The sequence below is a fragment of the Rhea pennata genome, chromosome 4 (assembly GCF_028389875.1).
Source record: "Rhea pennata isolate bPtePen1 chromosome 4, bPtePen1.pri, whole genome shotgun sequence".
Taxonomy (NCBI): Eukaryota; Metazoa; Chordata; class Aves; order Rheiformes; family Rheidae; genus Rhea; species Rhea pennata.
In genome coordinates, this window is record NC_084666.1 from 44,429,655 (window position 1) to 44,447,757 (window position 18,103).

Consider the following 18,103-nt stretch of genomic DNA (forward strand, 5'->3'; position numbering starts at 1 on the left):
AGAATACTAAACTGAAATTCAAGTCATGGAGAGCTGCCCAGTTACTAGTTGCATGCAACAGCGACCCATTTTTCTGATAGCTGTTTTCATTTGCATTTGAGCTAAGCAGCAGCCCGACAGGTGTGTGGAACCTCCACAGGATCCAATCCGACAGTCAGCATCTTCCTCTTCTCATAACTCTCTGCTGGTTATTTTCACACAGGATTTTTGTTTACCCATGTAAGTGGGTAAGGCTTCCAAAGATCTGAAGAGTGTTCAGTTAAGCTCCAAAATCTTGTGAAGCCTTCTTGTGAAGCCTTCCTGTTACACATTTCTTGCAACTTTCACTTACTCCAATAACGGGTTAGTTGTGTGTCCATGAGTTAAGTGTTAGATCTCATCTACATCAACAAGAACAGCTTTTTTGGAAGTAAGTTTAAAAAAAGATACCAAATACCATTTACATTCATTTCAGAAAGTTTATTGCACCAAATGCCGCAAAGAGATAGACCAAAATTATAATGTACATAAACAACTATAAGAAAAAAAAAACATAGTTTGACATTGGTATTCAGTCAGTCCTAAAAAAGTCTATGCTCTTCAAACATGCAATAGCAACACATATTTTCTACTATGGATAACCTGTTAAGTATGTCAATTTAGCCCACTTAATTTCAGAAAAGCATCTAGTTTATTCAGCAGTTTAGACTATTTTGATCTGGGTTCTTTCAAATGAATTTGAAATTATACTTCAGGGATAAGTGACCATTTTGTGTAAACTTTTTTTATATAAAGAGTTTGGTATGCCTCAGAAGAGACTGAGTTTCGGAGTAAAGCAGGCAGTGGGGAAGACCAATCTGTAGCGTGAATTACAGAATTAGTTAACAAATATTCATTTCTTTTAGGTAGAAGAACGTTCTGTTCATTAGTTTGGAAAGTGCCCTAGTTTAATTAAAAGTTTAGACCTCAATATTGTTTTAGGTTAAAGACAGTTCATTTAAATATTACAATGTAGCAGTTTCCATTTACCCCCCCATGAACGAGTGTTTATACTTTTGCCTCAAAAAAAAGAATACATTCTTTAAATTGCACTGTGTAAACTGCATTTATGTGGGATTTTAGAAAGACTGTTCACTCCCACTTAAACAAGAAAGTATGCATTTAAGTTTAGAAAATAACTACATAATACTGATAAAAACCCAACTTCGGAATATTTGAAAATTAAGCTACATTATCAATTTTAAACACTCAGTACATTCATATCACTTTTCATTCTATTAAAATAAAACCAGAAACATGCCTTAAAGATGACTAACACAACATTTGTAAATACTTACTGCTCTATCATGCTACACTAATTTATATAAACAGCAAGATGCTACCAAAAACATGTTAAAGACTTTGAGTCAAAAAAGCCCTATAAGGTGGTATCCTGTCAACTGAGGTAGAATATTTAGTGGAGGGGAAAATATTTACTTTAGCTTCTTTAGACTAAAGCCTTTTAAGAATAAATCAACTTTAATTCTGAATTCCCCCCCACTCCCCAAAACTAAAACTGCAAGCAGATCATCATGTAATTTCTGAAGAGCAGCAAAATGTTAGAGAAAGCAGCAAGAACTATAAAGTTTTAGCCTGTGCTGAAGAAAATCCAAGTGCTTTTGACCACCAACTCACATGCCTCCCCCTAGATTAATTTAACATGTTGCCAAAAGGGAGATTTCTGTAGTTTAAGTAGTAAACTCAGGTGTTACTGATCACAGTCTTGAAAACCACTGAACATTAGCTGACCTTTGAGCTCAGGAGCACTCTCTGTGATAGCCAGTGTTTCCGCAGGTTATTTCTTTGAAGAGCTTGTCAGAGTTGGTTCAGATTGAGACCCAACTATTACTTTAAGTAAACTGGAATTGACTCTTAATACTCGGCTACTATTTAGAAGTAACATGAAATAGAGAAAATACATGAAAATTTCTATATACACACAGGGAAGTGGTTTCATAGCCCTACCTATGCACACACACACACACGCTCATGCACTCACTCCATTACTGGGGATATTTTAGGAATGTGTCACTTGCTGCACGGTTCCTCCTCTGTCTTAACCTTGTGCAACACAGACCGATACGTGCTAACAGCTAGACGCAGAGGTAAGTTTGCTTTCCAGCAGATAGTGAAGAACCAAAAGATATGAAAAAAATTGCTCAAGTCTAAGCAGTAGGAGAAAACTTGATCCTTAGAAAGATTTTTAGCCTTTTGAGGCAGAATACCAGGCATAACAAGTGTATGAAAAAGCAATATTAAAAGAAGCATCTGGAATGTTAGATCAGAAATCCAGCACATAAGGAACAGCTTTAGAAGCATCATATCAGAACATTAAATATCCCTCCACTTGGAAACAACTGCTCTTGACAACAGGTCAGTCTCCCTATTCCCCTCACAGGGCAACACAAGGTTAATCGAGATGCCCACCCCCATCCCCATCACGTTTAAACAACTCACAATATGCACATTTCATTGTTTCAAATCATTGAAAGTTTACTGTAGAAAAGTCCAAACATCAAGGTAGTATGAAATAAAAACACTTTTAAAACTGTGTCCCTTCAACACTAAAAATCTGTAATCACTAACAGGGAGAAGCCGTAACTGGTGACCAGGAGCTTCCTACTCCAAACAATTGCTTTACTAGTAGTTTTCTAGCAAGCTGCAATGTCAGACATATTCATACTCTGCGCTGGCTCACAACAGAAGGGTCCAGCGTTTATTTTTCATTTTCTTTAAGAGTATTTGTTTTGATCCTTTTTTCTTTCCTTAGTCTGGTCCATAAATCATTTCATATCCAGCTTAACAGTACTTTATGCAAAAAAAGGTTTTTTCTACATTCATGTTATCATCCACATGAAAACAGTAAAATACAAAATTTTATTTTGCTTTCTAAAAACACAGAAGGCCAATATCAGCTAGTGGAGAAGTAGTTTCTGGTCTCAAAGCAATTACTCTATTAAGGAAAGGCACCAGGATGATAGTTTGAGAATTTTGTAAAGTCATAGAGGGTAACTGCAAACATTCATAGTAATACCAGGGTTTGCCCCCTTCATTTTATTTGTGAAGTGACCAAATAGTAGCCAGAAAAAAGGAAAGTAATATTTTAGACTAAAGATTTGATGGGAGTACTTTTTTTTTTTTTTTGTCAGATTATCTTGAGTTTATGCTGATTGCTTGGTGTATGTGCACAGGCACACACAGGAAACAGCATTAATACCATCCATAAGTTTATCAAATTCAGACTCCTCAGAGACAGCAATACCTGATGACAGCAAGACACAGGTTTAATTATTCTCAGGACTAGAGTCATATAGAAACTCAAAAAGAGTTATCAAAGTTGCATCAGCAACAAATGTAAACGTGTAGCAGAAATTCCATAAGGCTTTCCCACAAAATTCCCATCTCAAAAGTTCATTCCATTTTTGGGGTGGTATTACTCCTAGACAGACCTCATTTGAATTCCACCTCAGTAAAACAGAAGCAGCCAGGGTTTTCTTAATCTCTTGTCCTTTAAATAAAATAAAATAATCACCCCACCTCATGCATCCTTTCCCACATATTTGGCTGCTGAATCCAAGTTCCTTGTTCTGAGCTGGTCACTTTTACTATACAAAGTCATGCTTATACTCTGCAAAGAAAAAAAAATCATGTTCCATCTAATACACTTCTGTATAGGAATGATATATACATAGTTTATAGCTTTTCCTCCCCAAAAAAGAAACATACACAACACCACACTCACAAGCGCAGTATATGAAATCCATTCTATCCCATTTGTTCTTTTAACTGTTACTTCATGGTTTTGAGCAGCGTTTCTGATGGCAGCTCATGGTCTGCCATAGTGTTAACTTTTGTCCTTTGAAGAAGAAGAATAATAAAATGCAAGAATGTAGTCACCTTCTTGATTTAAGTTAGAAGTGAAATTGTTAGAAAAACCTGAATGCCTTTTACATTATGTAAACTGAAGTCCTCTGATAAAACATCCAGCTGAAATCAGAATCAGAAGGTGGCAGAATGTACAGTCATCATCTGTTTTCCTCACTGTTCCCCTTTACCAGTGTTTGGCACCTCTGTTCTTCATTCAAGATTCCCATATTCTTTACTTTCAGGGAATGACTATCCTGAGATTTTAATTTATAAGAGTATTTGAGCAACATACGGGGAATGAGTACTTGCTATAGCAGCCAACAAAGGCAAGTCATTGGATTCAATCCTAGAAATTAAAAAAGAGACAGACTTTAAAATCTACAGTCACCTTTCATAGAGAAGAGAAACACAAGAAGGTATTCTTCATATCCATATTAAAGAAAATGGAGGTGTCTTGCTAAGAGCAAGTTTATTGTTTACTACTATTTATTATCATTATTCATAACATACCACTAAAAGCAGGTAGTAATTTTTAAAAATAGAAATTATGCTACCTTTTAAGCAAAAAGATAGCAGTACTGTTGAATACACTCTTCCTGTGATATATAATCTTTATGTTTTAATTCATTCACTAATCCAAAAGCCTTAGCTTACAGTCTTACTAGTCAGTAGGCATCTGTAAGCCTGGTCCAAAAAAAGTATCTTGTAAATACCAACCATCAACTTATGAAAGACTGTGCATTTTGTGTTTTAAATATAACTCAGTTCATCACATTGTAGCACCTTATCAAAAATAAGCAAAAACTGGAATTATTAATTATGCAATCAAAACAGTAGCAGGAATGTCTCTCAAATGCAATACTCAGTTTGAATCAGTTCCACTGTAATGCTGCTCAGAGATTAAGAAATAGATATCTATCTATACACATGAATGTACATATACATAAATACATATACCCTGAGAAAAGTGTTTATTTGGGGATTTCATTTCTTACTACCACATGAAGTTTGGAGCAGTCTGGATAAAGATACCTTAAGTTTTACCTACAATGCTAAATATAATCTTTTTTTGGGAATGTATATTCAACGTCCCCCTCGCCCCTCCTTCTACTGGTCAGCAAGTGCATTATAAAGCTTGTATGTCAAACAAGCACTATTATTGGAGGACAGCAGCTGAACTGGCACCAGTTTATTTTCCTACACCTGCTTTTTTGAGATCCCCTCTTCCCCCAAGATACAATTCCACCATCTAACTTTCCAAAGATTCTGAAATACTTGTTGGGACACAGTTTTCATTAACTATACTGCATGTATACATGTACGCGCACACACACGTATATATATATATACACACATATATATATAAAAAGAGCGAGAGAGAAAGAAAATGTGCAAGTATGTGGATGATCTCAGAATGACCCGAAGTTTTTAGAAATCCTCTGCAAAACAAAATTCCTTTTCATTCTGAAGATCTAAGAATTATAAGCAATTTGCTCTTGCTGCTGAACTGTAAATGTCTTGGTCTGATTTCCAGATGGCTCAGTGGAGCCCACTTTTATACTTTATTAGGCACGCAAAAGAGAGGTGAGCACTAAACATACAGTAAGAAGCAAGTTCCCCCAAAAATGAGATGGTATTTGGAAACTGAAAAGGAATATAAATGCCCCAAGTTTTGCCAAACATGAAGACTGATATCTGCAATACTTACCCCAATACAATTCCTAGTTCTTTTACATGCACTCTTGTATGTCCTCGCAGATATTCTGAAAGCATTTTGCTTTTGAGATACATCTCTTGAAGTCTATCTTCCAGATGCATTATGCACTGTAAAAACAGACCACAAACCTCAGAACAGATGTAGCATTCACATGCAAACATTGCAGAAATATAAACATACCATTTTGTTTTTTTACCTTAGCTAGATGATCTTAATTAAGTCTCTCCTCCAAAATCCAGAAGGGCAAGGGACTCTCTGCTACCCTTGGCCTGGCAACTTTAAGAATTTACATCACCCTTTCCCCCTAAAGAATTGTGGCACTCTTATTTTCCTGGGTAGCAAGTTTGTTGCACAAGTCAAAAATGCATCCAGTTCACACTTAAGTTGGCCAAAGTCTGTCTGCTGACTTAGAAGTTTTAGTCAGGCTCAGAGACATTCAAGATGTCTTATTAAGAATGAAACCAGAATACTTGGATCAAGATGTCTGCTACAAGTCAGTACTATTTTTCTGAAAGATGTAATTTAAACGACAGCTCCTGAAATTGGACATCTTTTTAGCTGTGGGGAACTGCCATTCAAGGAATTAAGACTTGAGAAATAGAAGATAGTGTCATCTTATTTGTAATATTATCATAGCTCTTTCGCTTGACAGTTTACTGGAGAAGCTAGCTTATGGATCCTTTCTAGGTACTTGTCATTACTAGTGCTAAGGATTTCTAGTTTAAGATTGCTGAAACATTACTTGAACCTTTTGGCAAACAATCTAGATTTAATCACTTTTCTTTCATTAGTCACATATTAGAAATGCAGCAGCATACTATACTTTTTTATGCAGTCATATGGTATAGGATAATTTCTCATACAAAAGCTGCAGGAGAGCAGATAAACTTTAGCTTCAAAGCTGATGAAAAATTGTGAGAGAAAATTTCCTTTTTTTGGTAGCACAAGGTGAATAGGTAGGATGTCTAAACAAATATTTTGTTCTAGGACAAAAAGTACATTCAATTTAATATATTCTTTCTTTCCACAGTGATGACCACTTCAAAAAAAGTTTAATTAATTCAGCTCTCCAAACTCCAAGAGATGAAAGCAAGAAGCACACACAAAATCTTATATTATCAAATGTATAATCATCTGGCAGGCGGAGACAGCAATTAGAAACAGTAGCAGCAAATAGCTTCAGGCAATCATTCAATGTACTTTTCAAGTTTAACGAATACCATATGTAATAGAAATGAGATACTCTGAAATCAGTTGTGCTAGTTAAAAAAAGTAATGAAAAAGACTCATGCTTGTGTTTTTTGATGGTTCTGAGCAAGACAAAGATTTTTAATATTTTTCTGAGCTTATAACAGGTCTTAGGGAGGACAAACAGGCATTTCTAAAAAGCCTGCTATATAACAGCACAAATAGAACCTGCCACTAGTAGAGGAAAGGTAAAAATTTGCTGAGAGTAATTTGATATTTTTGCTTCAAGCAAGTTCTCACTGAAGTCGTCATAAGTCATAACACTTCAGAATCTAGCCTAAAGGTAAGCATTCTGTATTTTTCATTATAGATAACTCTCCAATGCAAAAAAAACTGTTAATATTTCCACAGTGGTTCAGGGAGGCACACAGTAGTTTCCCAAAACAGCAGTTCATATTAGAAGTTATTCATTTGCTACAGGATTATGGAATTATTAAAGTTATGAAGGAACAAATAAGCAGGAATTCTACATTACTCTTAAAAAAATTAATATATAGATTATCTGCTCCTCCTGAATGCTAGTGACTAGCCAAGTATCAAAAGACAGTCCTCCTCATGATCTCAGTACATGAGTTAAGCAATTTTGTTCAAAATGTCTATACTACTTAGGAAGTGAAATTTTCTTGATGTTGACTTTCCTCTGCAACTTGTCTAACTGACTAAATAAGAAAAATAAATCCCAGGTTAGTTTTATTATCAGGAAAAGTAGCTCAAAATGTGTTCAAAGGTACAGCTAAAAACTTTTGACAGATTGCTGACATGCAGCAGCTGCAATTCTGATTTTACACTTCCTTCTCATTCCAGCATACTGCACAAGCTTTTGCAGTATGGTTATCAACATGAAGGGCCACAATAAAGATCATACTACTCGCCTTTCATCCAGTAGGCCTTGATTTGGGTTTGTTTTTTTGTAGTACCACAGAAAACAAAGCTTGTTGATCTGGACAATAAGTGGATGCAATGAAAGGTAAGCTGGTGAAGGAAACTTCAAACACAGCGCATGACACTCACCTCTGATCTATATTAGTACGTTTGTCTTTGTCATAATTAAAGTCACAAGAATCACTATGATAAAAAGTCATACTCCCCTCGCCCCGGAGTCTAATGAACACTTGATTGTTCCCCACTATTCTGCAGCTGTTAGCAAAGATCTGTAAAGTCTTCCGAGAGGAGGACTGAATTGTCCTCTAACGTGGATTATAGAAAATTATAAACTGCTAGTACTGTCATTTTACTGTTCCTTTTTCATAAAAAGGAAAACACTAATAAACAATTCTCCCTGCAAACCCAATCTCTCCCCCCTAAAACTACATATATAAACCCCAAGACAACACTGGAAAGAACATCTCATTTGCAGTCAATTGTCCAGCTCAGAAGCATCAAAAGTGTCAGTGTTTGTGTGCAGGCCTTATGATATAATTCTAATTGAAATTGCACATTTTTCAACCCCCTCGCCATGGAATCTGTAGGGATCACTGCTAGTGTACCCACTAATTTTGCCTGGTTTCTGACTCTTAAAGAGTTTAGCACAACCTATAGCACTAAATTTATTCAAAACAGTGCCAGCTGATACTATTTACAGATGTTAACATTCAGCTCTGTCTTCCTCTTCCATCTACAACTCCAGTCATTACACAGGCTTCCTACAAACGAAATTCCTCAAAGCTGTCTATGGAAGAACAAGCCAATTTTGTTCACTGAATCAGCAGAGTTCTGTGGAGGGCAAGGGAGGCCCACACCCTTTCCCCCACTCCAGCTACAACTGTGTATAAAAACTGTATTGTAATTTGTACTGTTAACCTTGTGGATTATTTTGTTTTTCCTCCCAATATCAGTAATCAGAAAGCTTTACTGATTTACTCTGATGAATATCATTACTAGTGAGGACAGGAAAGGATGCTGTGAGGTTGGAGAGAATGCACTATGACAGAAGCGACAGCCCCTGCTGCAACCTCAGGCCCCCACATGTTTTCAGGTTCCAGCTTGCTCCCAGTAACCACACTGACAGTGTATCAGCAAGGCTGACAGCATCTGTGGGCAAGGATGTCAGGAATATGTAGAAGCCAGAAGGGTTAATGTGTACAACCACACATAACAGGAGAGAAGAGAGGCACCCAGTGTACGGGGCTGCTTAGAGAGCCTGAGGATCAAGATTCATAGGCTATGAACAAGGTGGGGTAAATAGAAACTTCAACAGAAAAAGCAGAGGGAAACTCTTCAACAAAAATAATGCAAACCAAGTTTAACAACCCTAAACATAAGGAACATGCTAAAATTGCCAAAGTAACTTCAGTTCTGGCATGTCTATTATGGAACAGTTGATGTCTCTTGATCTATTACATGTACATTTAGTTAAAACCAGTATCAGTAAATGGGACTGTTGCGGGCATTAAGTATTTGGTACTAACTCTAAATTGTCTCAGATATTAGTTTATTGATGTAGCAATAAAATATCCAGTATAAGGAACTCCACATCTGATACCTCAAGCTAAGCAATTTTCATTAGCTTCAGTTTCATTAAAGAAATACTTACAAAGTCAGCTGGGAGGTTGAGTTTGTAAAGCTGTAAAATGGATTGCAATAAACTGGATACTTGACTAGACACCAAGATATCCTTGCCCAGCTTCATGTTGTCCATCACCTTTCTCTGGCTTGTAGCTACCTGTACGTTCCATTTATCTGTGTCTGCAATAATGCAGACAGCTTCTGCTATGGGCTCATCTAGCACTGGATGCTGCAATATATACAAAATATAAACATTATGTGACATTTTCACATACATTTTCACAACTTGTGTAAGGTCTTATTTATGTTCGTTGCTGGGGCAGGGAGTAAGGAAGTGATCTAACCAAATGTTTTCATCTGATAAAAAACCCAAGGCACCTCAATCAAAAATAAACTGGAATACCAACTTTAGGACCAGTGCTTACATCCATTAACGTTAGGTCCATTAAGTCATACCTGCCAGTTTGACCAAGCATTTTATTTTGTATAAATAGGGCTTCAGAAACACTACTCTTTCACAAATAGCATTCTTGCTACCCTACCAAGGTAAGTTTCTTCCAAAAAGAAAATAATAATTATACTGATTCGGTGGTGGAGAAAGTATAATCAGTGTCTCACAAGGCATTTTGTGAGAGATTTCATTAAGCAAGGTATATATGAAGAGGCAATATCACATTAGATCAATTTATTGTTAAAAAAACAGAACAATACATATACACACAGATCACAGTTTTGGGCAATACGTGAACTCATTCCAGCAGGATGATTTTTAATTGCTATAGACAGAAGCACTTGATAATCATCATTAGACAAATATTTAAAATTGCATTCTAAGAGCAGAGAAGACTTTAGTGAAAGGTTAGTTATAAATTGCTTTGAATACTCAAAGGTAAGGACATAGTTTAAGTTCATGCAAAGTTCTTACCTATATCCACCAACTTTCTGTAGTCAGTCACTTGCTACTAATCTAGTATAATCTAGGCCTCCATAAAACTTATCTCCCTTGTAACACACATCACTAAACAGTGATCAAACTTACAGGCTTCCAGCAACTTGCAGGTCATTTTTTATGAAATACAGATAATATCTGCTACTGTGATTGAAAAGAAAAGTAAAGTAATTTCAGAGGGTTTTTTTCTCCCCTGTTTGTAACTTGAAGTTGCTAGCAGAAAATCTTCCCTATGTTATCTTTCAAAGAGAAGACTTAAGAGGGCATAAATGAAAAAGCAAGTGAATCTTGTCTGAACAGGCTTCTCACACACTGAATTAAGGGGCAATCTCTTCCAGGAAACAAGACTTGTCAAGAGGTGCTTTTAAGAACAGGTTAGTAGAAAGAAATAGGTCCTATTCAAAGCATCAGCTACTGTGCTTCTGTAGGTTCTCAGTGATATCACATCTCCTATCTACAATAGTATTTTAACTCACATGTATTGAATGAAGTAGGTCTGGTAGCAGACACTGTTTGAGTTTTTCATCATTATTTATTCCATGCAGCACTAGATCAGGCATATATGTATGACAGTAACCACCTAGCAGTGATCTTCCAAAATTTTTCATGCACTGACTGCTGATTGTGTTTGACCTGAAATATAGAAATACAAAGCAGGTTAAGATCCTTACTTGACAGACTGTGTTCAGATTTTCACGTGAAATAGAAGGTTTGATCTATCACTACTGCAGGTATTCATCAGTAATTGTATTCAAAATACAGTGAACCAGTTATTGGTTCTCTCTCTGAAACAGTAACTATCAAAGCTGTATTTTAACACTGTATTGACCCCTTCAGATTTAAGACAAGGCAAGTCTACATGTATTAGAGCTTGTGGTATCTATGAGCTCCCCATTCTGCACCTAACAGGTTCACTCAGTTTGAGTATTCTCAGACTAAGAAGCAAAATCCTAGCTACCTACTTTATGCATCAGCAAGGTATCTGTGTAACTATAAAGCTTAGCTTTAAATAAGGTGCTCTGTTTTTGAAATCTGACTTTAGCAGACACCAGTTTGACAAAAGCTAGCTTTGCCTGTCCTCAGATGGAATTATGTCTAGATTAAATGTTTCAGGCAGTTGCATACTAACAACTCTGGTATCTTTTCATTAAATATTTGAATAATAACTTTGTTAGCAAACTTCAACACCCCAAGCTACTTAGTCTTGGCTTTCTTTCTGTCAAGGCTGCTAACAAGAACCTAAACTATATTACCTATGCCTATTAACTACATTACCAATGTCTGTTAAGGAGATATCAGCAAAGAATTTAATCAAGATTCCAGGATTTCAGACTTGAAATCCTGAACACCTTTCAGGTAATAGCCACTTTTCATTCCATTTATTTCTAAATTCATCTGAACTTTACCTTGGTAAAGGAAGTTCCACTTCTGCAAACTCTTCAAGTCTTTTGCTCACATTACCATGATGGAGTTCAGAGATGCAACAATCACCTTCTTCATCACTGGCTCCAAGAGCACTGTCTGAACTCTCATTCCTTGGAATGTCCCCTTCAACTCTGAATGGAACTTTCCTTCCAGCATCCCCATAGGGGACATCTTTAGCACTGACTTGAGGAGAATCCTGTCTGACAGCAGAAACTACTTGCACACAGTCAGGTGAACAGCTCTCCAGATTGTCAGAGCATGAAGTTCTAGATTCTTTCACATTTGACATTTTTATAGTTACTCTATTATCAGTGGGCAAAAATGGTTCACCAGATGTGTTTGCTAAATTCATCTCCATTCCTTTACTTTCTGCGTGTTGGTCATTAACTACACTCTTCTCCTCAGAAGGTGGAACTTGTGCATAATAAATACTATGTTCACTGCAGGGTATAAAAGCAGCTTCACAACTTTCTTGTTGATTCTGGAACGTGTCCACAGTCAGACTTGGGGAACTTGAGGCACAATGCATCACCTCTGGATTTTTTCTGAATGCCTTCAGATTCTCTTCCATTTCTCTTCTACGAGCTTCTAAGTCTGACTCTGGTGACGCAGAACTTCCAATCCGGAAGGTGACCTTTTCTAAGCATGAACTCCTGTGGTAAGACCTTTCAGGACAAGGTAAAGCAGAAGACCTGCTAGGCAGCTGCTTTTCTACCTTGCTTTCAATCTGATTCGTTTTTAGATCCACTATATCCTCCAATTTAGATGGTTCTTCAAAATTGTAGGATATGACTCCAGTATCAGCAGTAGTCCTTCTCTTACCATCAACTGTTTCTTTATGGAAAACGCCAGTTAGACAGTTGACAGATGCTTCAGAGTTCTGACTAGCCTTTCCTGCTGCTTCATTCTTTTCTTTTGAGGAGGCTGGCATAGCATGCGTGCTTTCAGAATTATGCACCCACTCAGCAATTGTACTGCTCTTACTTCCATCATTCTTTAGAGGTAGCATTGGAGGCACAAGAGCAGGTTCATTTTTAAGAGTGACAACCACGTAGTCAGATTCTTCTACCTCTCCCTTTTCTAATGCAGTTGTGATCGTGCTTCCATTTAGCACTTGCTCTCCTTCCCCAACCTTCTCACTCCATGTCAATTGATTTTCCTGCAGCTCAGAGCACCGAATGAAGTAAGTTAGAACATAGAGCAAGCGCTGCACCAACTCCTTACGTTTTCCAACAATAACAGTCCGAGTCAACCTAACCGGAGAGCCTATGGCACCATAAAGATCACCTACAAAGAGAAAAACAAGAATTTCACATGCTCTTTTATAATTGTAATATAAGCTGTATCACTTGAATTCAGAGAAAATTTAAGTGGCATTTATTACTAACACAAATGAGACGTTTTCTTTCACAGCAAATTCATAAAATTTTAAAATAAAGGAAATCTCTTGACATTTCTTCTACCTGGCTTGTATAGATAAGGGTTTTGGTGTTTTGGGGAGGGTTTGGTTGATACTGTTAAGTTCCTCTCCCTTCAAAACAACTGCAGGTTTTATTTTATAAAATGGCCAAAAGATACGATCACTTGTCACAACATGAGATGGACAGAAATACAGATTCAACTAAGCTCTAAAGCCAACTATACTGTTTTCTATTTTCTCATTTTCTTTCATATCAAAATTGTTCTGGTTTAATCAGGGTCTCTTTTTCTTCTCCTTTCTGTTAAGCACAGAAATTTTCATTCAGATAAAAAACCTGAATGATGTATTCCAGCACTAAAATACCCCCCCAAAAAAAGAAAAAACTAGTATCAGTTAAGTATTTATCTTCTGTATTAAAACATAACTGTAATAGTAATTCCTAGTACTGCTCCCTCAAAAAAAGGAAAGAAAAAAGCTCACTTTTGTGAGATTTTCTGCAAGTACATAGAAGTGTGGTTGTCTTGGCCTCCATTTTACTTGTTTACTAAACTGAGTACAATCAGAGACTCCTTAGAACTGTTTATGTGCTAGCTCTGTTATGCTGGAGAACAGCTTTTTAAAACAGAGCCAAGGTCATATATCCTACTTTGAACACATCTATGTTGGTGAGACAGGTTACTACATTCCAGTTGCCCATCACAATCTATCAGTTGAAGGGTTTTTACATCAGAGTTCTGGGAGAAGTAAACTCAGATGCCTAGTGCAGGAACGCTCAAATGCTCCATTTCAGACCAAGTGAGTTAAACTCAAGAAATGTTTATCAGGTTGAATTAACACAACTGACTTCACTTGATACCCATTACAGAACACTCACTAAAGGTCTTTAGCTGACCAAACTATGGCTAATATCACAAGCAGATGGGAGGCAGCCAGCAAAAGCTAGGTTTTCTTCAGCCAGCATAAATATTCACCTTGTAAACATGTTTCTCTGGCTACATGCTGATCTACCAGGCAGATTTTTTGGAAGCTAAATCCTTGCACAGGCCTTCTTAAATGCTCTGGACCGAGTCTGCCACCAGGATTTTGTCCAGACTTCATGAAGTTCTACTAACGCTAAATAAAACTATAACCAGAGCTTCAAAAAAGGTCTCTACCAAAAGCAAGGGGAACTCCGATTTCAACACAAGGGGGCTAAAACTACAAAAGGAAGTATTTATGCCCAGCCTCCTCTGAGTCCTGCAAGGTATGGAAGGAATAAAGTACCTGGTCCCTTCCTGCAGGACAATGATCAGCAAGACAGTAATTCCATTCCTCTCTCTTACCGTCTCCCCTACCAAGACCTGCCATCTGTGGAGGTGTTTCCACTATGCCAGTGATCCACTGCAGACGCTACTGGTAGAATCAGTATGCTGTCTTCCCTCAGTCAAGGATGCCCTTGCCACTAGCTCTATAGCCTAACATGTCATTCCCAGCACTGGAAAATAAGCTTCAGACTACTCACTTGATTTTTAAATTATGAGAGACCAAACCCTAGGCAGCAAGACCATATACTTGTCTGCTAGACAGGTCTGACCTTATTGTCTGTTATGTAAGAACTAGAAGGAATTCTACTTATCTCAAAACCTAATGGGCCATGAGGAAAAGTAATTTGGAAAGCAAAGAGGAAGAAATCTTTCTACTTTAAAGTTGGGCACAGTTGCTATGGTAATCAGATTCAGGCTTCATGTTCATTTGCACAAATGACTTATACAAAAAAAACATTCCTACCGAGACAGGAAGAGGAGTCAAAATTGCTGTCTTCAAAACATACTAATGCCTACCACTAAGCATATCAGATTGAAGCCCAGGTTAAACAGAGAGAGTACTAATTCTTACTAGCAGCATTTACCTACACTTGTATCAACATTTATATGTAATTGATGCATAAAAGGTAATGAGAACATCTCTCAGAAGATAGAAAGACAGACACTTCAAAATGTTTACCTTAATGAAAAGGAATTTTCATTTTAAAAGCACTGTTTTTTTTAATTATTTTTATTTATTTTACAAAGGGAACCACCAGAGGGCAACATCTTACTCTGCACTTTCACTATCAGTGCAACGACCTGATACTGGCTTTTGGGCTTTACAAAAATAAAACAGAACCAGGTAGTGTTTTGAGCTCAACCACTCAGAATTTAGCTGAGGCTATACGCTTGTAGCAACACACAGCTCGGAAGGTGAGAACGGAAACAGATTCTTGACCAATAATCAGCAGCGGCTCCTGAGAGACCACAAGAGCTACTGTCCATCTTACACCTTGTTTCCAGCTGGCTGTTAAAAATCACAGGCCTTGCTCCATCCTCAACATCCAGAGCCAGCTTCTATTTCCCCCCCTTCCTAGAAAATCTAATCCGTTACTCCTTGCATAACATTTTAAATTCATCTTAAAATGGGAAATGTACCTGTTACTACAACTATACAGCTAAGGTAACAATTCTTAGTGCCATGAAAGCTACTGAGAAGAACCAACTGAATTAAGCTAGACAGTAAGATGGAAACATGACCAGTGGCACAGCATAAGAGTCGCATTATTGCTTCATGGCTTTGCTAAGGTATGCAGGTGTGTTATTTTACAGGCAATATAGCCTTTAGAGTTAAGACTGAGCTGATACCACACTTTCAAGGACTTACTACTGGCAGTGTTATTCTCTTAGCTCTCATTCATCTACTCATTTGACAGCAGTCACTTAATTCCCGGTATCAAAATAACGTATAAGCTATATAGTATTTGTTAGAAAACAGCCTGAAGAGCTGGCTATAGAAAGTGAATCTTAGACAAGGCCACTCAAATAGCTAAATGAGTAGAGGTACTACCAGCTTCCAGGTTTCTATTCTGTTGTCTTGGTGTCCATTCTAGCTCTGTTAGAAAGAGGCAAAAGGAAGTAGCCAGGGCAGGCTAAAGGACCTCCAAGGCCCAAAGTACTTCCTTCCACCTACCTTATTGCCTTCTCATTCCCTCGAAACCTGCGTAGGCTATTGGGAACTCTTGCACCCTCTTAAGATTCCTATACCAAGTTACTTTAAACAGGAAGTATAAAAGAGCAGGAAGAAAAGGGACCAAGGAAGCAGAGAACAGCACGAGGCTGTGCTGACAGGCCTCCAGATAGTCTGCTTACCAGGGCTCAAGACATCTGTTGGTGGCTCTGCCCAGCTTACAGCAAATCAGCAAATCTTTTCCAGAGTTTCACCAGCAGTCATTAAAGACTTCAAGCCAGTGCCAGAAGAGAGCTGTGTGACTACAAAGCCAAGCTGTACTAGTTCACGGCTAGCATGAGAAACAATATCCAACTCCTCTTCTACCTCTAAACACAAGCAAATGCATGCTTCCAAGTAGCTCTTGGATAAGAGACGTGCATGAAGGAAGAGGCTGATCTAGAGAAGTCTGAGGTTTTCAATTTGCTACTGACCAAGTTGTGCCCAGAGAGGGTTATATGGATGGGATTTTGCCAGCATGTTCACAGACTGTGATGTGCGTTTCTCAGAGAAGGCCTTTATAGGAGGGTGGTCAACTGGCATTACGGTTGGGACCCAAGCCAGATGATAAGTCAGCACCGCAGTTAACAAAGCAGCAAAGAACCTAGATGGAGAAAAAAAAAAGAAAAATATGAGCAACCTAATACTAGCAAAAAAATATCCCATTAAATGCTTGAATATATCTATCATGTGCACTAGGAAGCACACAAACTTTTAGGTAGTATGGGGGGATAAAAAGCTTACTGGTTTTTGTTGATTTGTTCTATCAAAAATGTAAATTCTTTAAGAAAACGCTGGCATAACTGGTTCTTTTCCAAGGTGTTGGACATCATATTAAGCCACACAGGCTCTGCAATCCTTGGAACAGAATATAGGTTCCAGATGGTAATTCTGCTCAGAGCAAGAAACCCCAAAACAAGTATTAACATACAGCATTTCAAAGTTGCATACATAAGTAATACTGATTTTTTTTTTGTATGACTGAGAAGACTCTTATCAAACTGGAGAAGTTCTCCAGACACACTAGAGTGCCAGAACACTAGTCTGTTTAATTAGTTTACCGATAACTTCTGATTCACTGAGGTATTATTACAACGGCTGTTTAAAGTGTCTTCACATGAACTGCACATCCTGCTTCCCTTTCTTGCATTTTTCTGTGTACTTGCACATGCAGAAGTGCATTTTGAGGAGGAAAAAAACCATTTTATTCACATTCTGGACACTACAAAATATGTATATTCCATATATGCTTCTTGTCTCTTTCCTAGGCTGTCCTTCTTGGATTCTGGCTACCTCTTCCTTTCTTAGGAATCTGAAAGAGTACCCTCAACAGAAACTTTCCAGTTTTACTGCCTAGCACCTAGAGCTAGAGGTAGGCAATTCAACTGCTTGAATATAACAATTCAAGCATCTGCACAGATGTCAGTAGGAACCAACTTCTGATGAAATCTTCAAAGACTTTAGCTGCCAGTTCCAGCTATAGGTGAGCAGAACAGTACTACATTTACTCTCGTTCTCAAAATGGCTGAGACAGGCTGAAGTTTTCCAAAAACATTTACTCTATACCCAGCACAGAAAATTCAGTCATGCTAACCTCAAGACTGGCTAAATTAGAGTCTGCATTCAGTTGCTTATAATTGCAAGTGCTAAGTAACTTTAGAGGGGCATGAGAACAGCTCTCTTTCTAATTGAGAACTCCAACTCACCTGAATTCTCCCAGGGCATCCATGACACGGCTGATATAAACCTGCACTCTTTGGCTGGATTCTGCTATTTTTCTACAGCAGATCATGGCCTTGACACACAAAACACACAAAACACCTTCTTGTAAGATTCATAGTCTTCATTTTTTAAGCTTCATTAACATGTCAAGATAATAACCCCAGAGCTACACAGCCACTCAGGACAGCAATAAGTGCCAATCTCCCTCTATCTCACC

At 37.7% G+C, this 18,103-nt stretch overlaps 1 protein-coding gene across 5 annotated transcripts in view; it reads right to left on the bottom strand.

Annotated features, from left to right (window-relative positions):
* Positions 1-444: 444 nt before the first annotated feature.
* Positions 445-18,103, bottom strand: part of FNIP2 (folliculin interacting protein 2) — a 52,795-nt gene continuing 35,136 nt past the window's right edge. For all 5 annotated transcript variants that reach the window (XM_062573819.1, XM_062573817.1, XM_062573818.1 and 2 more), the window contains 8 exons: positions 17,871-17,959; positions 16,909-17,055; positions 16,599-16,768; positions 11,711-13,016; positions 10,781-10,937; positions 9,384-9,584; positions 5,594-5,709; positions 445-4,231 (listed from right to left, as the gene is read on the bottom strand). In XM_062573819.1, coding sequence (XP_062429803.1) covers positions 4,153-4,231; positions 5,594-5,709; positions 9,384-9,584; positions 10,781-10,937; positions 11,711-13,016; positions 16,599-16,768; positions 16,909-17,055; positions 17,871-17,959 — 2,265 coding nt within the window. In that variant the 3' untranslated portion in view covers positions 445-4,152. The remainder of the gene's footprint in view (positions 4,232-5,593; positions 5,710-9,383; positions 9,585-10,780; positions 10,938-11,710; positions 13,017-16,598; positions 16,769-16,908; positions 17,056-17,870; positions 17,960-18,103) is intronic.